The sequence below is a fragment of the Grampus griseus genome (genome assembly GCF_964374135.1).
Source record: "Grampus griseus genome assembly, chromosome: 2".
Taxonomy (NCBI): Eukaryota; Metazoa; Chordata; class Mammalia; order Artiodactyla; family Delphinidae; genus Grampus; species Grampus griseus.
Window position 1 is genome coordinate 170,634,797 of NC_139018.1, and position 24,880 is coordinate 170,659,676.

The 24,880-nt window shown below is 39.1% G+C and overlaps 1 protein-coding gene across 1 annotated transcript in view; it reads right to left on the minus strand.

Annotated features, from left to right (window-relative positions):
• Window positions 1–24,880, minus strand: part of MINDY3 (MINDY lysine 48 deubiquitinase 3) — a 93,268-nt gene that overhangs the window by 15,869 nt on the left and 52,519 nt on the right. Inside the window, exon 11 of the mRNA XM_082682058.1 lies at window positions 7,555–7,627. Coding sequence (XP_082538184.1) covers window positions 7,555–7,627 — 73 coding nt within the window. The remainder of the gene's footprint in view (window positions 1–7,554; window positions 7,628–24,880) is intronic.

A 24,880-nucleotide genomic window follows, 5' to 3' on the forward strand; every position in this document is an offset into this window, starting at 1 on the left:
ATAAAGAAGTAAATTACTTTTACTTCTAAAGACTTAGAATGAAATGTTATTGGAATGAAATGTTATTGGAAGTTTAAAAGATTATTAATTCCAAGAAGAAAGCAACATTTATTTTTCTTAAGTTAGGGAAAAGGCATAGTGGAAGAAGCTAACTGAAGGTCAACTCACCAATACCAGCACCAATTAACTTGAGGTGTAGAGAGAGAGGAACTCACATTTATGAAGTACCTACTATGTGTTAAGGACTGGGCAGGTGATTTCTACAATGCTATTCATTTAATCTTCATAAGGACTCTCAAGAAACAGGTGGTTATTATCATCTGATATATAAGAAAACAGATTTATAGACTGAAAAGTAACTAAAGTTATATGGTTACTAAGATTCCTAGAATTTCTATGACTGAAATTTTTAGAGATGGAAAGAGTAGATCTCCAAGAGTTAAAAACTTCAAGACAGAAGAAAGTGTATTTATAAAGATAACTGAGTCCATTCAGGAGTTGATAAGGATTAACCCAACAACAGGTTCCTTCCTGGTAATTTACAATGGAACATAAGGCATGGCTCAGTTTTAAAGTTATACTGGAAAAGTCAGTGAGTTAGCTGTCATACTTTAGTCATAACCATTATCGAAGTACATAAATGCAAAGATGATTAAAATAACCTAGCTAACAATGACAGAGTTGACACTGCAGTGACATATATGTGAACTTCTAAGACAACCTTTGTTAGTGCGGCAGAGAAGCTAAGCTCAGGCTCAGAAGAGAATCCTAAAGATGATTTTTCTTCTCCTTCTTCTGTATTTTCCTCTGGCACAATCAATTACACAGAACTATTCTGGGGAGTGACGTCAGCAAGATGGAGGGCTAGGAGACCCCAACTCACGCCTCCCACACAAGAAGCCAACAAAAACAATAAACAGCACAAACTGAAGAAAACCCCCCAGGGAAAGTACTGGGCTACAAGGAAGCAGCAAAAAGCCCTGCAGAGCTCCAAAATAAATCAAGGATAGCTGCACAGGACAGTACAGGAAGTGTACTACCCGAGTCAAGCCATCACCCTGTCAAGAGCAGCCTGGCACCAGGAGGGATGGCCTCAGAGGAAGTTCACCACACGGGGAAAAGGAGAACTCTGCAGGCCTCTCCGCTGGAGACATGTGCAGCCTCTGCTGCAGTGGTCTCCTACCAACATTGCTCCCAGCTGACGGAGCTGACCACAGTGCTTCCCAGCCCCTGCAGCTACTCCCAGGGGCTAGAGCTGTCGCTCAGGAGACCTGCCCTCAGGGACCCCAGTCTCTGGAATGAGGTGCGCCTCAGCACCTCACCATGTACAGGACGAGCTCTGGGCCTCAGCCTTGGTTTCAGGGCAGTGGCTTTGTCCCACCGTTACCAGCACAGTGTCTGCTGCCCTGGGCCCCGCCTACTGGATACCAGGTTATAGCTCTGACCCATCATCCTCAAGGATGCTACCATCACTGAGCCCTGCGCCCCCCGCCCCCAGGTTGAGGCTCTGACACATCAGTGCTGAGACTGGGCAGCACTGCCCTGAGCTCGGCTGCTGAAGCTCAGCTTTAACAGATCAGCACTGCAGTTGTGCTGCTGCTACTGCCTTGTGACTGCCGCGTGGGGCCAAAAGTGAGACTCCGACCCACCATCCCCAGTCTATACTGCTACTGCAGCCTGGGCCCAAGCCACCACCACAGCTTGTCATCCCAGGGCCTGTGCCACTGTCACACACCCCCACACCTGTAAGCCACTATGGGGAGCTCCTGAAACTCAGGTCCCAGATCCACGGAAGAGCTGTACGTATGTATACCGCAGACATCAGTGCCATACCTGCAGCAAGTGCACCTGTACCTCAGGACTACTGTGGTAGTTCTGTACGCACCGGATCCTAGGACCCTGGCTCTGTTCCCCGAATGAATAGCCAAAATGATCTTGAGAAAAAAAGAACAAAGCTGGAGGTAGCACACCTCCTGATTTCAAACTATATTACCAAACTATAGTAATCAAAACGGTATGGTATTGACCTAAACACAGTCACACAGATCAAAGGAACAAAACAGAGAGCCCAGAGATAAGAATACACTTAAATGGTCAATTAATTTACAACACAAGAGCTATAATATACAATGGAGAAAGGCCAGTCTCTTCAATAAGTGGTACTGGGCAAACTGGACCACTATCTTACACCACACACAAAATTTGATCTATTTTGAGTTAAGACTTGAATGTAAGACCAGAAACATTAAAATTCTTATTATGTAGAAAACACAGGTGGTAAGCTCCATGACATCACTCTTGGCAATGATTTTTTGGATTTAACACCAAAAGTGGGGGAGTAGGTGAAATGAGAGAAAGGTTTCAGAGGTACAAGCTTTCAGTTATAAAATAAGTGAGTCATGGGGATGTAAGGTACAGCATGGTGACTATAGTTTATAATACTGTACTGCTTATTTGAAAGTCTCTAAGAGAACAAATCTTAAAAGTTCTCATCACACACATAAAAAATTTGTAATTATGTATAGCGATCAATGTTAATAGGCCTACTGAGGTGATCAGTTTGCAATACATAAAAATATAAAATCATTATGTTGTGCACATGAAAGTAATATAATATTAAACATCAGTTACACCTTAAAAAAATAAAAATCCTGTGGTGGTGGTGTGTAAATCACTTTGAACTCTACCATACAGGCTAAGAGACAAGGGTTAAAAATAACTACATCTACAATATTATGTTAATGGATACACAATATAAAGAGATGTATACTGGGGCATCAAAATAAATTATGGAGGTCACGTAAATGCATTGAACTTTCTTATGTAATTGAAGTTAAGTTGTTGTTAGCTTAAAATAGTTATAAGACTAAGATGTGTTACAAAAGCCTCATGATAACCAAAGAGCAAAAACCTATAATAGACAAACCATAAAGAGAAGAGAATCAAAGCATACTACTATAAAAAAAATCAAGTCACAAAGAAACCAACAGAAGAAGAAAGAAACTACAGAACTACAAAACAATTAATTAACAAAGTGGCAATAGTAATTCCTTACCTATCAACATTTACTGTAAATGTAAATGGTTTTATTTCTCCAATCAAAAGACATAGAGTGGCTGAATGGATAAAAGAACAAAACCCAACTCTATGTGAGTCTATAAAGACTCACTTAAGCTTCAAGGACATGGATAGGCTGAAAGTGATGAGACGAAAAAGATATTGCATACAAATGGAAAACAAAAGAGAACCGGGGTAGCCATCCTTATGTCAGACGAAATACCTTCTAATCAGAAACTGTAACAAGAGACAAAGAAGGTCATTATGTAATGATAAAGGAATGAATATATCAGGAGGCTGTAACAACTATAAACATATATGTACCATATATTGTAGCTCCTAAATGTACTAAATAATTATTAACAAATCTGAAGGGAAAACAGAGAGCAATGAAATAAAGTAGGGGACTTCAATACCCCACATTCAACAACAGTTTGATCATGCAGACAGAAAATCAGTAAGGAAATAATGGATGTGAATTACACTTTAGACAGCATGTACCTAACAGACATATACAGAACACTCCATATACCAGCAGCAGAATATGCATTTCTTCTCAAGTGTACGAAAAAGATTCTCCAGGATAGATCACATGATAGGGCATAAAACATGTCTTACCAAATTTAAAAGGACTGAAATCACACCAAGTATTTTTTCCTACCACAATGACAGGAAACTAGAAAAAAACCACAGGAAGAAAATGCAAAATATATGTAGATTAAACAACATGCTCCTCAACAACCAATGGGTCAAAGAAGAAATCAAAAGGGAAATCAAGAAATATCTTGAAACAAATGAAAACAGAAGCACAATGTATCAAAACTTAGGGATGCTGCGAAAGCAGTTTTAAGAAGGAAGTTTATACTGATAAATGCCTACATTAAGAAACAAAAAGACCTCAAATAAACAACCTCACGTTACACCTTAAGGAACTAAAAAAAGAAGAAAACTACAACAGAGATATATGAAATAGAGAACAGAAATATAGAAAAAAGCAATAAAACAGCCGATTTTCTGACAAGATAAACAAAACAGAATTAAAGAAGAGACATTGTAACTGTTACCACAGAAACATAAAGAGTCAGAAGAGACTGCTATGAACAATAACACACCAACAAATTGGACAAATGAGAAGAAATTGATTAATTCCTAGAAACATAAAACCTACTAAAACTGACTCATTAGGACAAAGAAAATCTTAATAGAGCAGTAACAAAAAGGAGACTGACAATGTAATCCAAAACCTTCCAACAAAGAAAAGTCCAGGAACAGATGGTTTCACTGGTGAATCTATGAAACAACTAAAGAGGAATTAATGCCAATCCTTCTACAAATCATCGAAAAAAGTAAAGATGAGGGGATACTTCCAAATTCACTTTGAGACCAGCATTACTCCGATACCAAAGCCAAATACGGACACTACAAGAAAACATATGAATTCATCCCTGATGAATACAGATACAAAATATTAGCAAACTGAATTCAACAGCAGATTAAAAGGACCATACACTATGATCAAGTGGGATTTATTCCAGGGATGCAAGGATGGTTCAACATATGCAAATCAACAGATCTGATATACCACATTTATAAAAGAAAAAAATTGTATGATCATGTCAGTATGCAGAAAAGGCACTTGATATAACACAAAATCCTTTCATAATAAAAACACTAAAAAATATGGTACAGAAGGAATGTTCCTCAGTGTAATAAAGGTCATAAACAACAAACCTACAGCTAATATCATACTCAGTGGTGAAAAGTGAAAATCCTTTCCTATGAGAACAGGAAAAAGACAGGATTGCTCACTTTTGCCATTTCTATTCAGCATATTATTGGAAGTCCTAGCCATAGCAATTCGGAACAAAAAGGAAATAAAAGGCATTCATATTGGAAAGGTAAAAGTAAAATGATCTCTGTTTGTGGATAACTTGGTCTTATATATAAACCCTAAAGACTCCACTAAAAAACTGTTAGAAAAATGATTTCAGTAAATTTGGAAGATACAAAATCAACATACTGTTATCAGTTGCCTTTCTATACACCAACAAGAACTATCTGAAAGTGAAATTTAAAAAGCAATTGCATTTACAATAGCATCGAAAACAATGAAATGCTCAGGCACACGTTTAACCACAGAGGTATAAGACACTGAAAACTGTAAGACACCGATGAAAGAGATTGAAGAAAACACAAATGGAAGGATACACTGTGCTCATGGATTATATCAAGAATTAATAGTGTTAAAATGTCCATACTACCCAAAGTGATCTACACAGTCAATGCAATCCTTACCAATATTCCAGTGACATTTTTTCACAGAAATAGAAAAAACTATTCTAAAATTTATTTGGAACTGCAAAAGATACTGCACCATCAAAGCCATCTTGAGAAAGAAGAACAAAGCCAGAGGCATCATGTTACCTGATTTCAAGCTATACTGCAAAGCTCTAATAATCAAAAGAATATGCTACTGGCATAAAAACAAGCACACAGCCCAGTGTAACAGAATAGTAAGCCCTGACATAAATTCATGAATATATGGTCAGCTAATTTTTGATCAGAGTGCCACGAACATACAATTGGGAAAGGATAGTCTCTTCAATAAATGGTGTTGGGAAAAATGGATATCCGCATGCAAAAGAATGAAACTGGACCCCTATCTTACAGTATTCACAAAAAACAATTTGAAATGGATCAAACACCTAAGTGTAAGACTTCAAACTGTAAAGCTACTAAAAGAAAATGTAGGGAAAAAGGTCCTTGCCATTGGTCTTGGCAGTGATTTCTTGGATAAGACAGCAAAAGAACAGGCAGCAAAACTAAAATAAACAAGTGGGACTGCATTAAACTAAAGAGGTTCTGCACAGCAAAGGAAATAATAAAACTGCAACCTATAGAGTGGAAGAAAATACTTGCAAGCCATGTATCTGATAATAGGTTAATACACAAAATATATAAAGCAAAATATATAAAGACCTCAAGAGCAAAAACACAAATAATTCAATTAAAAAGTTAGCAATGGACCTGAATAGACATTTTTCTAAAGAAGACATACAAATGGCCAATAGGTATATGAAAAAATGTTCATCACTAATCATCAGGAAAATGCAAATCAAAATCATAATGAGGTATCACCTCACACCTGTTAGGATGAACTTTATCAAAAAGACAGGAGACTGGATTTCCCTGGTGGTCCAGTGGTTAGGACTACGCGCTCCCAATGCAGGGGGCACGGGTTTGATCCCCGGTCAGGGAAGATCCACATGCCACATGGCATGGCCAAAAAAAAAAAAAAAAAAAAAAAAAGACTAGATTAAATGTTGGTGAATTTGTGAAGACAGGGGAAACCTTATGCACTGTTGGTGAAAATATAAAATGGTATCTCTATTAAAGAAAACAGTACAGAGATTCTTCAAACAATTAAAAACAGAACTACCATATGATTCAGCAATTCCACTCCTGGGTATATATCTGAAGGTAGTGAAATCAGCAGTTCAAAGAGACATCTGCACAATCACTGCAATATTATTTACAACAGCCAAGCTATGGAAACAGCCTAAGTGTTTGTCAGTGGATAAAGATTACAGTGTTTATGCGTGTGTACACACACACAATGGGATATTATTTAGCCATGACAAAGAGGGAAATCCTACCTTTTGTGACAACATGGATAAACCTTGAGGACATTATGCTAAGTGAAGTAAATCAGACGTAGAAAGACAAATACTGTATGATATCACTTATATGTGGAATCTAGAAAGCTGAATTTGTAAAAACAGAGTAGAGTGGTGGTTACCAGGGGCTTGAGGTAGGTTAATTGGGGAGATGTTGTTTAAAGGTAGAAACTTGCAACTAGTAGATAAATAAGTTCTGGAGAACTAATGAACAGCAGTGGTGATTATAGTCAACAATACTGTATTATAAACTTCAAAATGTTAACAGATCAGATCTTAACTGTTTTCACCACAAAAAAGAAGTAATTATGTGATGTGATAGAGGTGTTACACCTAATGCTAAAATAGTAATCATTTTGCAATATATAAATATATCAAAGCAACATGTTGTATACCTTAAACTTACAGAATGTTATATGTCAATTATATCTCAATTATTAAAAAAAGAAATATTCTGAAACATTTATTCATCTGAATAAATAAATAAATGACTTAAGCTCTTTGAAAAGTTATTCAAGAGGTGGTATTTTTCCCTATTTAACACCATCAGAGATCAAGAGTCAAGTAATCATAACTTTAGTACCACAAGAAACACAAAACCCTTACACCATGTGAGAATATGATGATCACTGAAGTTTCCTATTTTTTTTGGTTCCCATTTTCACCATTTCCTATTTAAAAATTTCAAGAAATGCAAGCCTACACTTCTTTCAATAATCCCATAACTCTTTAAAAATAAAACTCAGGAAAGTATCAATATATTTCAAACATATGAAAATATAAAACAGAGGCAATGTTAATAAAAAATAAAATCTTTTACCTTCTGGATCGTAAGTTTGAAAAACTCTTCTGGCTTGTTCTGAAGGAGCCTCAGGGGCAACTAAAGCCATATCCTGAAAACATAAAAAAGCATGCTATCAACGAGCTACAATATAATGGCATTGAAAATAATGACTGATAGTTTTGCTTTATATTATTGTCCAAGTAAAAAATCTAACTGGAAGCATACTCTAGTTTTCAAATATTTAAAAATTAAATCCAGAGATATGACAGCAAATAATTACATAGGAATGCGACTGAAATTTACTACTTTAGGAAGTATGTTACATCAATACCTAGGCACAGATCAATAATCAAGTTCTGCATGTTCAGAATTTTAACTTTTATTAAAGGAAATATCGAAAAGGCGGATTTCTTTTTCCCATAAAACTAACTCTCTATCATGACTAGTTTCTCTACAAAGTAAGCAATATTACAATTTACCAAAAATAAGCACAGAATTCACTGTTATCTTGGACTCTTCACAAACCTTTACTCCACATATATCAACCATTATGAAACTCTACACTTGACTGACATGAAACTAGAATCTAGGTTCTAATTGTTTTCCTCTATTCGTAAATCTGGTCCAAGCATCTGCCTGTAATTGTGTTCACTCAGACACACCTCATCAGAGAACAAGTTTCCAAGCATCCCTTTTTACCATCTTGAATCCTTTTTAAGAAGTGGGTATAAAGGGAACATATCTCAACATGATAAAAGCTATTTATGACAAATCCACAGCCAACATAATACTCAATGGTGAAAAGCTAAAAGCCTTCTCGCATATAAATTAATGAACTTAGAACACTCCCTCAACACCGTAGACAAAAATAAACTCAAAATGGCTTAAAGACTTTAATGTAAGACACGACACTATAAAACTCCTAGAAGAGAACACAGGCAAAACACTGACATAAACCACAGCAATGTTTTCTTAGGTCAGTCTCCCAAGGCAATAGAAATAAAAGCAAAAATAAACAAATGGGACCTAATCAAACTTATAAGCTTTTGCACAGCAAAGGAAACCATAAAGAAAAAAAAAAGACAACCTACAGAATGGGAGAAAATATTTGCAAATGATGCAACTGACAAGAGCTCAATTTCCAAAATATACAAACAGCTCATACAACTCAATAACAAAAAAACAACCCCCTCAAAAAATGGGCAGAAGGGGCTTCCCTGGTGGCGCAGTGGTTGAGAGTCCGCCTGCAGATGCAGGGGACACAGGTTCGTGCCCCGGTCCGGGAAGATCCCACATGCCACGGAGTGGCTGGGCCCGTGAGCCATGGCCGCTAAGCCTGCGCGTCCGGAGCCTGTGCTCCGCAACAGGAGAGGCCACAACAGTGAGAGGCCCGCGTACCAAAAAAAAAAAAAGAAAAAAAAAATACGGGCAGAAGACCTAAATAGACATTTCTCCAAAGAAGATATACAGATGGCCAATAGGCACATGGAAACATGCTCATCGCTAATTATCAGAGAAATGCATTCAAAACTACAATGAGGTACAACCTTGCACAAGTCAGAATGGCCACATCATTAAAATGTCTACAAATAATAAATGCTGGAGAGGGTGTGGAGAAAAGGGAACCCTCCTGCACTGTTGGTGGGAATGTAAATTGGTGCAGCCACTATGGAGAACAGTGTGGAGGTTCCTTAAAAAACTAAAAATAGAAGTACCATACGACCCAGCAATCCCACTCCTGGGCATATATCCGGGGAAACCCATGGTTTGAAAGGATACATGCACCCCCACATTCATAGCAGCACTGTTTACAGCAGCCAAGACACGGAAGAAACCTAAATGCCCATTCACAGATGACTGGATAAAAAGATGTGCTGTATACACATACACACACACACACACACACACACGCACACACACACACACACACACACACAAAATGGAATACTACTTAGCCATAAAAAGAATGAAATAATGCCGTTTGCAGTAACATGGATGCACCTAGAGATTATCATACTAAATTAAGCCAGAAAGTCAAATACTGTATGATATCACTTATATGTGCAATCTAAAATATGATACAAATGAACTTATTTACAAAACAGAAACAGACTCACAGACACAGAAAACAAACTTATGGTTACCAAAGGGGAAAGAGGGTGTGGGAGGGATAAAATCGGAGTTTCGGATTAGCTGATACAAACAACTATATATAAAATAGATAAACAACATGGCCTTCTGTACAGCATGGAGAACTATATTCAATATCCTGTAATAAACCATAATGGAAAAGAATATGAAAAAGAGTATATATATTTGTATAACTGAATCGCTTTGCTGTACACCAGAAACTAACTCAACATTGTAAATCAACTATACTTCAATAAAAAAAAAAAAAAAAGTTGTGGGGTATAAAAGTCAAAAAGAATTTAAATTGCTGTTTCTCTGTGGAAATACATTTTTGTAAGAAATGCACTAATTAACTTTTGTCCTAATCATCCTGCCCTTACCTCAAACATGAATAAACTCTAAGAGTCAATTAGAGTAGTTATTTTTAAAAACTTAATTAATTAATTTTTGGCTACGTTGGGTCTTTGTTGCTGCATGCGGGCTTTCTCTAGTTGTGGTGAGCAGGGGTTACTCTTCCCTGTGGTGCGCGGGCTTCTCTTGTTGGTGGCTTCTCTTGTTGCAGAGCACGAGCTCTAGGTGCGTGGGCTTCAGTAGTTGTGGCATGTGGGCTCGGTAGCTGTGGTACTTGGGCTCGGTAGCTGTGGCTCGCGGGCTCTAGAGCGCAGGCTCAGTAGTTGTGGCGCACGGGCTTAGTTGCTCTGCAGCATGTGGGATCTTCCTGGACCAGGGCTTGAACCCGTGTCCCCTGCATTGGCAGGCAGATTCTTAACCACTGTGCCACCAGGGAAGCCCCTAGAATAGTTCTTACTGGGCCATGCCTGAACACCTCCTCAATAGTATGTTCGGTTCATATAGGAGTAGAAATCAAATGGGTACGGGAATCAAAACAACGGAATATATACAAGCTCCTACACAGTTTTAATGTGTTAAAATAAATGATAAAGTACTTTTTAAAATCTGTTATTTTACAACATAGTAAAATTTGGTGATGTACAATTATTTCCCTTTTACCATCCTGTGTTAGCAACTTTTAGGGTCTCCTTTTCGTGCATTTTCAATGTTATTTTGTAGATAATACACATGTCAAAGGACATGCTTTCATCTGGTTCAACCTTCAATGCCTTTCTGATTTTATGATCCAGTCCTTTACTGCTGGACACTTGGATTGTGTCTAATCTTTTGCCATAACCAATGCTGCACCAAATAAACTTGAACATGTAATTTCATACATGAACAGTTGTATCTGTAGGACAGAGCTCCAGAGTAGGATTGCTGGGCCAAAGAAAGAAGGCATTTAAAATTCTGGTAGAATACTGCCAGATTCTTGGGTTAACTTTGTTCATTTAACCTATTTTTAACAATATTTCTTAAAGTGCTTTTCTGTGTCCAATACATCACCAGGACAGTCTTAGCTCTATAATTACCTTTATATCAAGGCTAGGATTGCAGCGTCAGCTCTCAGATTTAGGGAGCAATTACTAGCACAGAGCTATCATTATTATTACTCCTTAGCTTCTTTTACCACTCCCAAACCTTAACTGCAAACATTTCTACATGGATTCCAGAATAAGCTTTAGCCCCCTGAACTATTTCCAACTCTCCTTTCTTTTTTCAATTCTTCCCTTTAGAATGGCTGTTGGAATTTGTGGATGAGTGCTGTCACTGAAATTCTCACGGAGGAGAAGGTATACAGCTGGAGATGAGATTTTACGCAAGGGGGAACATCTGGAGACACAAGATGAAGATATAGTCATTCTTCCTATTCACAATCTGTTGCATTTCAACCTTTATTACTAGTAAGTGATGAGCCAAAGTTTGAAATGAGTTTTAAAACATTACTTCAAAATTTCTAAATATTAATTAAAAGTATGATATAAATAGTAGGAAAGGGAATATTGTTTTTTTCGGTCAAAATAAAACACTCTTTTGGGGGAAGAGGTGGCAGAGAATATAAATGAAGCATCATTTTAATCTTCCTACAAAGTGAAGTTTTGGGAAATTACTACCATTTATAAAGTTGGGGGAACAAGGAAGATTCCATTTTTAGCCAGAGAAAAAGGTCTGCATCAAATTCTCTGGCATTAAAGATTTCAGAAAATGCAGGAGTGCAAAAAAAAAATAATAATAATAATAAAATGTTCACTGCTTATCATCTGCCTCTGGTTATGAACATATAAAAAAATTAGGCTACAGAAAATGTGTTCTTAGCTCTTGTTCGAATAGGCCTGGCCTGATATAGAAAGATCAGTTGAAGCCTAGGGAAAACTCCTGGCATACTCTGGTTTAACAAGTGTTCATTTAGAGTAAGGGCTGCCACATGTTTTCTGTAATGGGCCAAAAAGTAAATACTTTTGGCTTTGCAGGCCATAAGGTAGCATGATAATACAATGCATAGGCAGCAAGATGGTACGATATATAAACAAATGCACATGGCTGTGTTCCAATAAATTACAAAATAGGTGGTAGGGCTTGATTTGGCCTGTGGGCCATAGTTTGCTGACCCATGATTTAGAGAATATATTATATTTTCCCCCCAAATGCTCTAACACTGAGTAAACATGCCTTCTTTTGCCTCATCTGCAGATATAATGATATCTTAATCACCTTACTAGGTTTTACCAAGATGATATTTTGGGTCTCATCTGAGAGAGAAAAGAGGGTAGGAAGTTCTAGCTGGCAGGAACAGAATCATGAGAGGCAGAAAGATGTGAATTAGTGTAGCACAAGGGGAACTGACAGAGCTGAAGAGGACTGAGAACTGTGAGAGGCAAGGAGTAGTTAGGCAGGGAAATCAGTGTTGATGGGAGAACGAACTGACTCTGAACGTGCAGGGTTTGCAGGTGATGCACGTGGCTGTCTTAATGCTCGGCACACTACGATCACCCAGGGCTGCCCATCGTAGGCTTCTCATGCGCCAGGAGAAAGAGGCCATGGGCCCTAGAGGAGGTCAAGGCTGGAGAGCCTGCCAGGTAAGACACGGAAACAGGTGAACACAGATTACTTCAAAGACGTCAGAATAGAGTATTTCCAAAAAGGAATTTAGAGAAGTTCTTGCTTGAAGCTTAAAAGTGTGAAACAAGTATCTCAAAATGCTGTGAGGAAACAACAAAAAACCTCCAGATGTAAACTACCAAAACAGAAATTCCTTTTTTCCTCTCAAAATACAACCTAGTGGTAGTGGTCAGGTTCCACATAATAAAACCATCAACTCTAACTGTCATGACTAATAAAGCAAATTGTGTCTTGAATGATTAAGAAACAAAAATCTTGCTTGCTCCTTTGATCTCAGTGATATACTAATAGCTAATATGCTAAACTCCTTAGGAATTAACCATTCTTAATCATATCACTTATTTTAAGATGTGTTTATACAAGAGGGGTGAAAAAAAACAAAGGCCAAAACAAAAAAGATTACAGTAAATTCTAATGAAAACATTCCAAAAGTTTTCATCCACAAATCAAAACCAGTACAATCTTCCAAATTGATTATTGCTTGCTTATTCTGAATGTTTACAATGCTTTTTAGATTATTATAGAAAAAGATCTCTTAGTTAAAGCTTGTTTAAATTTATATAATGTTTAAACGTTTATAGATGAAATCAGGACAAGTTATGAAACCACCTTCTCTTCCCATTAAAGTGCTTCATCCTGAACTCCTTTTACCTTTCTAATTCGATTTAAAATAACAAATTCCAACACTCACTTTTACCAATTTATTTAACTTAAACACTTCTGAACAAGGCTTCCGGTTTAAGACCTGGAGCAGATGATCCATGTAGTAATTTTGGTAATATATTAATATTATATATATTTCGTATTTGCATAGCAAGTTTGAACAGCAAGTATAGAATACCATTAATTGAGAAAGAGTCCTTTACAACCTTAAGATATACAACTTGTGTGAGATATAACTGCCAAATTTTTCTCATTGCACATGAAATGATTTAACTGGAAAGGATAAAGTAAAATAGAACTCGTACGTAAAGACTGTGTAGGTGTGAATGATAATACAAAGAAGGGATTCTACCCTTAGATTTTCCATTTCCAAGACTTAATATGGCAATAGCTTTCAGATTACATATTTATTTTTCCCATATAACTATCCACACGGCCATAATGTTTTGATACTGTCAAGCCTATTAGATGACATAAAGACCTAGTCTATACATTTAATGTCACAATCTAATGGAAGAGAGAAAAATATGTTCCTATGTTTCCACAAATATTATTATCTTAAAATTACCTTCTCAAATAACATTCAAACATACATTAATCCCCCACCCTCAAAAAACTGTTGAGTTATAAATAAGTAGAGATTCCAATGATGTAATTCCAAATTATCTAAGTCAGCAAGGATACTTGTAAGCATTTTCTTTTTTTTCATCCCCAGTTGTAGCACTTAGGAGAAGACTTCACTGTGTACTGCACCTGAAACTCTTTAAGGTACTCCCACTAGCAAGAGATTCTGAACATGAGTCTAATATTTAAATAATATTTTAATTCACTATGCTTTTAAACTCTGATTTATCATCAACATTATTTTTACTTTAAAAGTAGTTCTCTACATTAGTCAAATATAATCAGATGCTTTCATCACAGGACTGTTAGGGCAAACAACCAATTTACTGGTCAACAGGGATTGCTAAACAATATAGCGTTTAAAATTATCTAGCCTCACCCAACTTCCCTTAACTGGCAAAGTGCTACAGAAGAGAAGAGGGGGGAAAAAAACCCCAAAAGCCAACAAAACAAACCAAAAAACCACCAAGGTGTAACGGGACTATCTAATATCCTAGAGTCATGAAACAAATATCTTTTTCATGTAGCACTGTCTGTTCACCATAAACCTTTTAAAATGTTGTAAAATTAGCTACCCTTCTAAACACCTACAGAAATATAAGCAGGGCCCGTGTTCAGCTCGTTAGCTAGGTGTAAGTATGTAGCTCATTACTGGAAAGGTCTTTAAAGCTTACTTATTATACCTTCCATCATTATCAGGAGCAATCTGCTGTCAGGAGTAATCAAGGAGCCTCTGAGAACTTGTCTTCAGGAATGGTCATGCACACACAGATGACATTCTAGCTTGCAGACAACATCTGACAGTGCTACTAAGAGTCCTTCCAAAAAAATAATAAAGTTAACTGGTATATAATTTCCCTTTAGCCTTTAAGTAAAATTTTGCTTTAAAAATCACTTTATTGGGCTTCCCTGGTGGCGCAGTGGTTGAGAGTCCACCTGCCGATGCAGGGGACGCAGGTTCGTGCCCCGGTCCGGGAAGATCCCACGTGCCGCGGAGCGGCTGGGCCCGTGAGCCATGGCCGCTGAGCCTGCGCGTCCGGAGCCTGTGCTCCACAACGGGAGAGGCCGCAACAGTGAGAGGCCCGCGTACCGCAAAAAAAAAAAAAAAAAGAAAAAAAAAATCACTTTATTGTATGTTCCATATTGACTCTTCACTAACTACCTAGGAAAATAACTTGGGAACCAGTGTGAAACATATTGTAAATCAGCTGTCAAATGCTCTCAAGTATATAATGTTCTTCAGTGCCAGTGTTAGAAACAGAATTCGGGTAATGCCATTAATTGAAAGTAGTAGGGCAGTGGTCCTTTTTCTTACTCTTCCATGATTTCCCAAACAATGCGCAAAAGGCCCAGCTACTCCAAAACAGCCCACTGCTGACTTGCGTTGTGTCAGCAGAGAAGTCAGGGTAGGAAACATAAAGCAAAGCCCTTTGGGATTCTTTCTACACAGGAACATACACTCTAAATGTGTAAGTGAAATAAGGTAGTAGGAGGAAAGTCTCCGACAGATATGATCTGCCATGATCATTACAATTATTAATATTAACCACTGGACTTCTTTTTCTCCCTATTGCCACGACTGTACAACTCACAGTAGGGACCCCTCTAGCCTTTCTCCAGTGGTTTCTGCCAGAGAATTCATCCCTCAGGCCCAAGGCGTCCACTCTCTTATGCATCTAGAATCACTTTCTGTGTTCTCTCGTTTACTATGAAGAACCGGACCAAGAGAAGCTCTTTGCCATTTAACTACTGTATGTCATTAAAGAAACAGCTAACACAGCCATTACTCTCTAGGCACACGGACACCTACAAAATTCAAGAAAAATGATTATCTGACTTTTTTAAATGGTAGAAATTAATACTATATAATCACCTGGGCAAAAATCAATCTGACAGTCAAAAATTCCTCCTTATTTCTAGGCAAAGACTCTTTATATCCTTTAAATTAAACTCTGTTAAATCACGTGGACCCACAGTTACCCATGGTGGTAGATTTGGTACTGTTGTTCTCAATTCCTTGCGCTTCCCTGTAAGAGTACAATCGCTGCTTTTTGCTATGGGACCCGTAGTACCTCTTTGTGGGTGTCTACTTCCTAGCCGCACTGACATCAGGGATTAGCCAGGTGCCTTTTTTGGCCAGAGAAATACAAGCAGAAGTGACATTCTGCCAGCTCCTGGAAGAGCTTTAAGTGTCATCAGTGGCTGGGCCAGGCGTCTTCCTCTTCTCCCTCTGCCAGGAGAACTGCCCCTTCCTGACAGAGGCTACTCCTCGGTCCAGATCACAGCAGGGGAGAGGCACCTGGAGGACTCGTGCAGCCAGCATGCAAATTAAGAGAAAGAAGCTTCGGTGTGTGTGTGGGGGGAGAGGGCTATGGTGGGAACAGTTTGCCCCAGCACAGGCAAAAAGACGGTGCACTGTTTGCAGTTTAAACGTAATAAAACTCACTTTGTCAAATTCCTCTTTATCATCATCCCATGCAGGCAGTTCTAGACAATTTCAGTGGTCAAACATCCCACCTACCTGGGGTGGACTGCTCTCATTGCCTCCCCTCCCCACTTCTTGACTACTACTGCGTAAATCACTCAAATTTTAGGATTGTTTGTGACTTCAGGAAGCTGGCAAAAAGAATTAAACCCTAATATTCTGGCTGGGGTTTCAGCTCGCTTATGTCACATGTATAATATCTGCTCGTCCCATTCAAACTTGACCTATTTTTTCCTCTTCTATTCCTCCATGCTACCCACTGACACTGATTTTAACAATACAAGCTGCATATGGAGAATCTCCACATATACACACTTCCTGTGTTTCCTATGAAAATGGATGCCTAGAAAGATGACTGACATAGTAGTCCACACAACACTGGTCATTTAAGCTTGGTAGGCTTGGATTAGTATAAATGCAAAGTGAGGGACCTCCCTGAGCCTACATTCCCCCAAATCCTACCTCCTTTTCTATTATTTTAAACAGGGTTTTACTGTGAAAAATAGTGAAAATACTCAATTTTTAATACTCTTAAGTTTTATCAAGCTTCACAGACAAGTTCTTACTGTTCATTAAGTAACTGTTCTACTTCCATGAATAGGCTTTACATTCATGACTTGAATGTTCATGTTTAGCCTTTCATATCAAGATAAGCATGCAAACATAGTATAGATGGGGGGCTTCACTGGTGGTGCAGTCATTGAGAGTCCGCCTGCCGATGCAGGGGACACGGGTTCGTGCCCCGGTTCGGGAAGATCCCACGTGCCGCGGAGTAGCTGGGCCCGTGAGCCATGGCCGCTGAGCCTGCGCGTCTGGAGCCTATGCTCCGCAACGGGAGAGGCCACAACAGTGAGAGGCCCGTGTACCGCAAAAACAAAAACAAAACAAAACAAAACAAAACAAATATAGTATAGATGGTCTGGGGAGAAATGATTATTTCAGCTGGTACTGTACCTGATCCCAATTTTTGCTTCCATCTTAATCTCCTAGCACAACAAGTATGGTTCAGCCATACTGAACCAATTACTATTCTCCAAATATAGCCCGAAGTTTCCCAACCCACATCTCTTGCCTTTTTGCTTACGCTTTTCCCAAGACTAGAATACATTCATTTCATGTAAGTCTAATATACGTCATGTCCTTTAATTCAAGCATCAGCCCTCTGCACCCCCCTCCCCTCTTTCAATCTCTGTTTCACACTACAATAAAAATTTGCTTGTTTTCCTAAGGGACAGAAGTAGCTAAAAGCTCGGGAGACAGAATCCTTGCTTTAGCCAGTAGGTGTTAGTTTTCTCTGGCCCCAGAGTATAAAATGTAGATGAAAACGGAACGTATTTCACAGGGTTGCATTGAGGATTGAATGACAAATGCATGTAAGATGCTTATCACAGTGCCTGATACGGAGCAAGCACTCAGTAGAATTACCTAGTAAACTATTATAATGTATTATTATTACTATTTTTGGCCTCACGGCGTGGCATTCGGGATCTTAGTTCCCCGACCAGGGACTGAACCCGCACCCCCTGCAGTGGAAGCGTGGAGTCTTAACCACTGGACTGCCAGGGAAGTCCCTACAATGTTATTATGAATCCTTGCATTTCAACAGTACTTAGCACCATGCCCAGTGTCTGCTCTACTAGGTACTGGGGGAAAGCAGCTAAATCAGGTAGTACCCGATCACAAGGAGGTAGGAAGTTTAAAGAAATTCCACGAGCATAAGGGAGTGAGAGAATCAGCAATCACATCACGAAAGCTGTCAAGCAAGGCTGGACCATGAATGCTGAGCAGGACTGTGATCACAACCTGGGCAGATGATAACATAAACAAAAGCACAGGAAAATAAACAAAATCATAAACCTGTTAATACTTACTATCATACATTAAATATATGCTATAAGGCCTTTTCTGCTACCCACTCCATTTGCTACAATTATTTTCATCAATTCTAGACGGACAGGTAGAGATGTGGACTCATCAATGCTGATTCTAATGAAAACTCACGGACTTCACTCATAACAGAACGCCTTTAGGCCTTTATATCAGCGATACTTTATCTTGCTTGGACAATTATTTGGGTTCTACTGTAACAAAAAGTTGTAAGAAACAAATTCAAATGGAAAGAGGAACTAATTTCAGTAAGCTGGGTGACATCACTGACATGATTAACTAAGAGAAAAAAAATTCATAAAAACCAATACAGAAACATGACAAGTTATGATTTAAACTATAAAAATTAATACTTTAGCTCTTAAATCCATTTCCTTTCTGTAGCAGATAAGGCATGAAATTTAAACAAATGCACAAACTCTAAAATATACTTAGGATAAACGGATGGGATGACTAAACCGCATTAATACATAAGAAAACCCTATTATTTTACAAAATGCCCAACTGTGAATCTAATTATATTCCAACTCCCAAGACTTTTACCCAGTAATTCAAGATACATAGAAGTGAATATTCTTTATAATAAGATCTATAAAGCATCATTTTACTTCATTTCCTTAAAACTGTGGATACATGTAGAGGAACGTATTAATGGTAAAGCAGAACTGTCCAACTTTTGAACACCCTCAAAAAGGGCTCTATCATGTAACTGCAGTAGCCTTGTTAATGTTACACTGAAGAGTGATACACAAAGGAGCTTGCTCTGTAGAAAGAATTCTATCTAGATTCCCAGGAACAGATACCACTGTAAGAACAGTCTGCTCATGCAGGAACAGTTAAATGTTTTGTTTCTCCTTTGCATTAAATTCAGTTTCTCTATATACTGTGCCTTTAAACAGAAGTGTGTTTTCATGTGTTCTTATCTAAAAGGAAAACTGCTTTATCATAGGAAAGGTCAAAGGTGACACTCTGTATACACATACAAAGAGTCCTTTTATAACCATAAGAGAGAACAAAAAGGAATGTAAAACTCATCTTCCCAACTTCAAAAGAAAGTCTGAAATGGATTACCAAGGAAATTAGTCACTGATCTTCTGAAGATGAAATTAGATGTTACAGGTAGGTTCCAACTATTTTTATGTTGTACCAGCAGCTGTCATCCCAGAGATTCAAATGCACAAAACCAAAAATGCCAAATTTATTTGTCTAACACTTTATATATATATAATTCTAATAATATTAAAGTATCATATTTTCAAATTTAAAGCCCTTGTCTTGAATTTGCATTGAAAATTAAGTCCATAATTAGTTCCAATTCAAGGGGAAAATATGAAAGTGACCCAAGTAATTTAATCTTAGGCCCCAAATATAAAAAAGGAAGTCAATGAGGCAAAGGGAAAAATGATGATTAGAGAGATGAAAAACATAACAGGACAAATGTCCAAATGTTCTATCAGGTAATATTTGGGCATTTAAAGTATATTAACATGTCTCAGTACGAAAAGGCCTGGCTTCTAAAAGAAGAAAAGATTTAATATATTATAAAACAAATGCTACACCACCTTGTTTTAACAATAAAGTTCTAAATTCCTTAAGCATCTACTGTTCAAAATCATTTCTTCTACCTGTTCAGGAGATCTGCAGGTTTTCAACTAACTCATGAAGAGTACCATGGTATATGTGAACACCCTGCCCATGCACACACGGCTCGCTCCCTCCCAAGGTACAGATCCAAAGGTTTTACTCTGCCATCGTTCAGAAGGCCTTCTTGGAGCATTCTCTACCTTACTTAACAGAAACTGTCTCCTTCTTTGACGAGGTCCATGTACGTACACTGTACTACAATTCACCTCACCCACATCCTTCCCCCCCACAAGGTCGTCAAACCATAAATACAACACTGAGATGAAATCATTTAAGCAACTGATCCTCCCTAACCATTAAAACGATGTCTTTTTGCCTTGGCATCAACCAACTGGGAAATAATGTTGCAAGAATTCGGGGTGTAGGGGGTGCTGAATTTCCGGCAGGGGCTTTTGGCGATTTAAGGAACCAAGTGGAACTTTCCTCTTCTCCCTAGGAATGTCCCACTTTTGGACAAGAACAGACAGGTAAAAAGAGCAACATTTAAACAGCTCAGTTTTAAATTTTATTACCTTGTAAAAATCTTTTTTTTTTTTTTTTCTGTTCCTTTCCTCCATTTGACATCAGTAAAAGTTTTAAACACCACAAAACTGATTTGGGTGTAAATGGCAAATGGTACCAAAACGAAATGAAACCAAAAATCCAAAGGACAAACAGAAAAAAAGCCTAAATAAACCCTCAAGTTTGGTCTTGGGGGTTTACATATCACAAGAACCGTCAACTCAACCCCCGGGCAACGTGACTCCTTGGAGAACTGCTGGGTCCACACCAATGACACAGGAGACCGGAAACAACGTCTTCTGTTAATTAACACGGCAAGGGTGACACTAGGTAACTTGTTTTTTTAAATACAGTACATTGTACCCAGGTCCCAAGAAAACCCTGCATAAGCCCCTTGTGGAGACTTGAGCCAACGCACTGGCTGTTTATAAAAATATTGTGTTGCTACAAAAGTATAAATTAATGCTACTGGTACTAAGAAATATTAAACACATAAAACTTCCAAGGATTAAGAAAAATATTCATTAGTACCTGTAGAAAACTCTGGCCTAAAAAGATTTTTTTGTGTTTCTTTTCTTGTAAATTTTTTTTTTGGTATTTTTTTAAGATGACTTGAGTTTCTTGCACTCAGAGAGAGACACACAGTCAGCTGTGCCTATGGCATTGCCTAGAACGTCTTAACTACTGAGAAGGGCTGGGGGTGCACACGCATGGGTACTGAGTGGGGCCCGGGAGGGAGGGGCACCAAGGCTTTCTCAAGATTTACCTGATGTGAAAGAATCACTGATGCGAAGTCACGGGGAAAAGAAAAAGGCAGGATCATCACAGCACAACTGAGAATAATTTATGCTTTTTTAAAAATATCTCTGCTTCAGGTGGTTGCACAAAATGATTTCCTGATGCTTGGCACCTGAATGGCCCTGGACGCACTGCCCGGCGGGGCCGGGAGACTCCAGCCCCGTGCCAGGCCACGAGCTCGCTCACCGCTTTGGAACCCAGCCCCCTGGCTGGGTGGGAGGGAAGGGTCCCAGGTAGGGACCGGCTGCCACCTGGGTTGCTGGAGGAGCCCCCCTTCCGGCTGGCCTCAGACCCCACAGTCTCTTGCCAACCTGGACTTCAGGAAGCGCCACAGGGATCCCAGACCCCTGAGGCTGCGGACCAGGCCAGGCTGTGCCCCTTTAAGGAACTTTGGATCGAAGAGTCAAGGTGCCCGGTGGGACGCGTGAGTGGGGAAGACACCCATGGGTCCTGATGCTGACACCCAACTGCAAACGTAGCAAATCCTTCTCTGTACAGGAGTTGAACCTTTAAAGCATCGCCCGTGGTAGCGGAGGGGCATGAATATAACAAACGGCAACCCGCTGCCCTTCACCCTCATCAAAGTGGGAGCAGGTGCCTCTTCGCACAGAAACCACAGGGTCCCTCCAGGGGATGGTGGGGCTCCACTGACCACGATCCTCAAACGCAAATGAAGAGAGGAAGAAAAACAACAACAAAATCCTCCAGAAAACCCTGAAAAGGGGACACTGGGAGGGAAACAGAAGAGGGAAAACACTGCATCACTGGTGCACCATAACTGGCCTAGCAAACATAAGCCACAGTGAAGAGGGGGCAGGCCCCTTCCCAGTTCTCCCACTGGCCCGGCTGGATACAGGGGGCTGAGGTGGGGCTGGCGGGGCTGAGACAGGAGCCCCCAGCCACTGTCTCCAGCGGACAGCCTGAGCCTTACTTAGCCTCCTGGTTTCATCTAAACCAGCAGCCTTTCTAGAGGCCCTCCCTCAGGTACGTCCCAGGGACAGAGGCACTGCCGCTGTGCCCAAGGCAAGGGCAGAGCTTTGAACCTGCCCGGCTCAGTGGGCAGGAGGAGACTGCTGGCCGTGCTTTGGGTGCCTCCTCTTCCCGTCTCTGCAGGCACATCCATTGTCACAGCAACACTCAAGTACAGTCCCCTTCTGGGCCATGGCTCACAGGACCTCCCTTCTCCATCTACATCCCAGGTTCATTCCAAACCTGTCTTGTGAACCTGTGCCCGCAAGGGTGCATGCTGCATCCCTGACAGCTCTCCAGGTGCCCACTTTCCAAGGAGTCTAGTCCAAGTCCAGGCGCAAGCCTAGGGGACCCCTAAAGGCAGAGGGTCTGCTTCACAGTGGAAAACACGCCCTGCAGAGTTTTTCTCTGGTGTTTCTCGGAAGTGCAGGAGAGAAAGGAGCAAACTGAAGGAGAAGGCGCTTGCCAGCCTACAGAGCTGGTGTCAAAAAAAGTCCTTCCCAGAAATCTGGAGATGCAGAACGTCTCAACTGTGTCATCGGACTGTCCTCTCTTCACCAAGAAACCTTCTATTGGCGGGTTCTGTGAAACCCCTGCTGCTTGATGACTCTGAGCTCCTAAAAGGTCCCTGCAGTTAGATTCTGTGCTTTCCCCCCTCAATATTAACTAGAAAACTCCTATTTACATAGGGTAGCAAGCTACATTTTTTCCAACCACGTTCTCTAAAACACGTCAGAGTACAATATCATGTTTGCTGCTTCACACAGATGCTAAGATTAAAAAGATGACCATGTCTACACTGGATAGAAAAGATGACTTAATAAAACATGGCAGAGTTCAATTTAAAAATTTAAAGATTACATAGAGAAGATGGTCATAAATTATCTGAAGTTTTACAACCTGTTCATAAAGGTTATTAAAATTTATTTTCAACATTGACATTCAAATAAAACTCAATTGTGAAAAATCTCTCCCAGTCCTACAAAATGTGTTCAGTGATTCTCTATGGGTCAAGAAGACAGTTCCAATGATATAAAAATAAGTTCTGGGCCATTGGACATCTCAAATATCAAGTGATTTTATTAAGTAAACAGATGGCACTGAAATTTAAAATGACAAACTTATAACTCTTCTTAAAAAATTGTAATTACTTAGACTCCTAAAGATAAGCTGTTCATCTCGAAAAGAAAAACCAAAACAGTTATTTCACTGAATAGAAACAATTTTCTTACCCATCCTCAACCACGAAGGCAAATTTTAAATATGATAGCGTATATAATGTGACAATGTTTACTTACAAATACTCATCAAAATTGTTTTTATTCACTAATCTGGAGAAAGAACCTGTGTGTGTTATGTGTATTTAAGTTGATCAGGCAGAATAAAAGCAAGTCATTCTGTTTTTGTCTCCATATAGGATACTGCATGCATTAACTGTTATTTCTTGATTTATAAGCTTAAGATCTACTGAATATTTTTTTAACAACCTTATGGGAGTATGTATAATTGCTTTACAATGGTATGTTAATTTCTGCTTTATAACAAAATGAATCAGCTATACATATACATATATCCCCATATCTCCTCCCTCTTGCGTCTCCCTCCCACCCTCCCTATCCCATCACTCAGGGTGGTCACAAAGCACGTGGCTGCTTCCCACTAGCTATCTATTTTACATTTGGTGGTGTATATATGTCCATGCCACTCTCTCACTTTGTCACAACTTACCCTTCCCCCTCCCTGTGTCCTCAAGTCCATTCTCTATGTCTGCGTCTTTATTCCTGTCCTGGCCCTACATTCATCAGAACCATTTTTTTTTAGAATCCATATATATGTGTTAGCATATGGTATTTGTTTTTCTCCTTCTGACTTACTTCACTCTGTATGACAGACTCTAGGTCCATCCACGTCTCTACAAATAACTCAATTGCATTTCTTTTTATGGCTGACTAATATTCCATGGTATATATGTGCCACATCTTATTTATCCATTCATCTGTCGATGGACACTTAGGTTGCTTTCATGTCCTGGCTATTGTAAATAGAGCTGCAATGAACATTGTGGTACATGACTCTTTTTGAATTATGGTTTTCTCGGGGTGTATGCCCAGTAGTGGGATTGCTAGGTCATATGGTAGTTCTATTTGCAGTTTTCTAAGGAACCTCCATACTGTTCTCCACAGTGGCTGTATCACTTTACATTCCCACCAACAGTGTAAAAGGGTTCCCTTTTCTCCACACCCTCTCCAGCATTTATTGTTTGTAAATTTTTTGATGACGGCCATTCTGACTGGTGTGAGGTGATACCTCATTGTAGTTTTGATTTGCATTTCTCTAATGATTAGTGATGTTGAGCATCCTTTTATGTGTTTGTTGGCAATCTGTTTATTTTCTTTGGAGAAATGTCTATTTAGGTCTTCTGCCCATTTTTGGATTGGGTCGTTTGTTTTTTTGATATTCAGCTGCATGAACTGCTTGTAAATTTTGGAGATTAATCCTTTGTCAGTTGCTTCAACTGCAAGTATTTTCTCCCATTCTGAGGGTTCTCTTTTGGTCTTGTTTATGGTTTCCTTTGCTGTGCGAAAGCTTTTAAGTTTCATTAGGTCCCATTTGTTCATTTTTGTTTTTATCTCCATTTCTCTAGGAGGT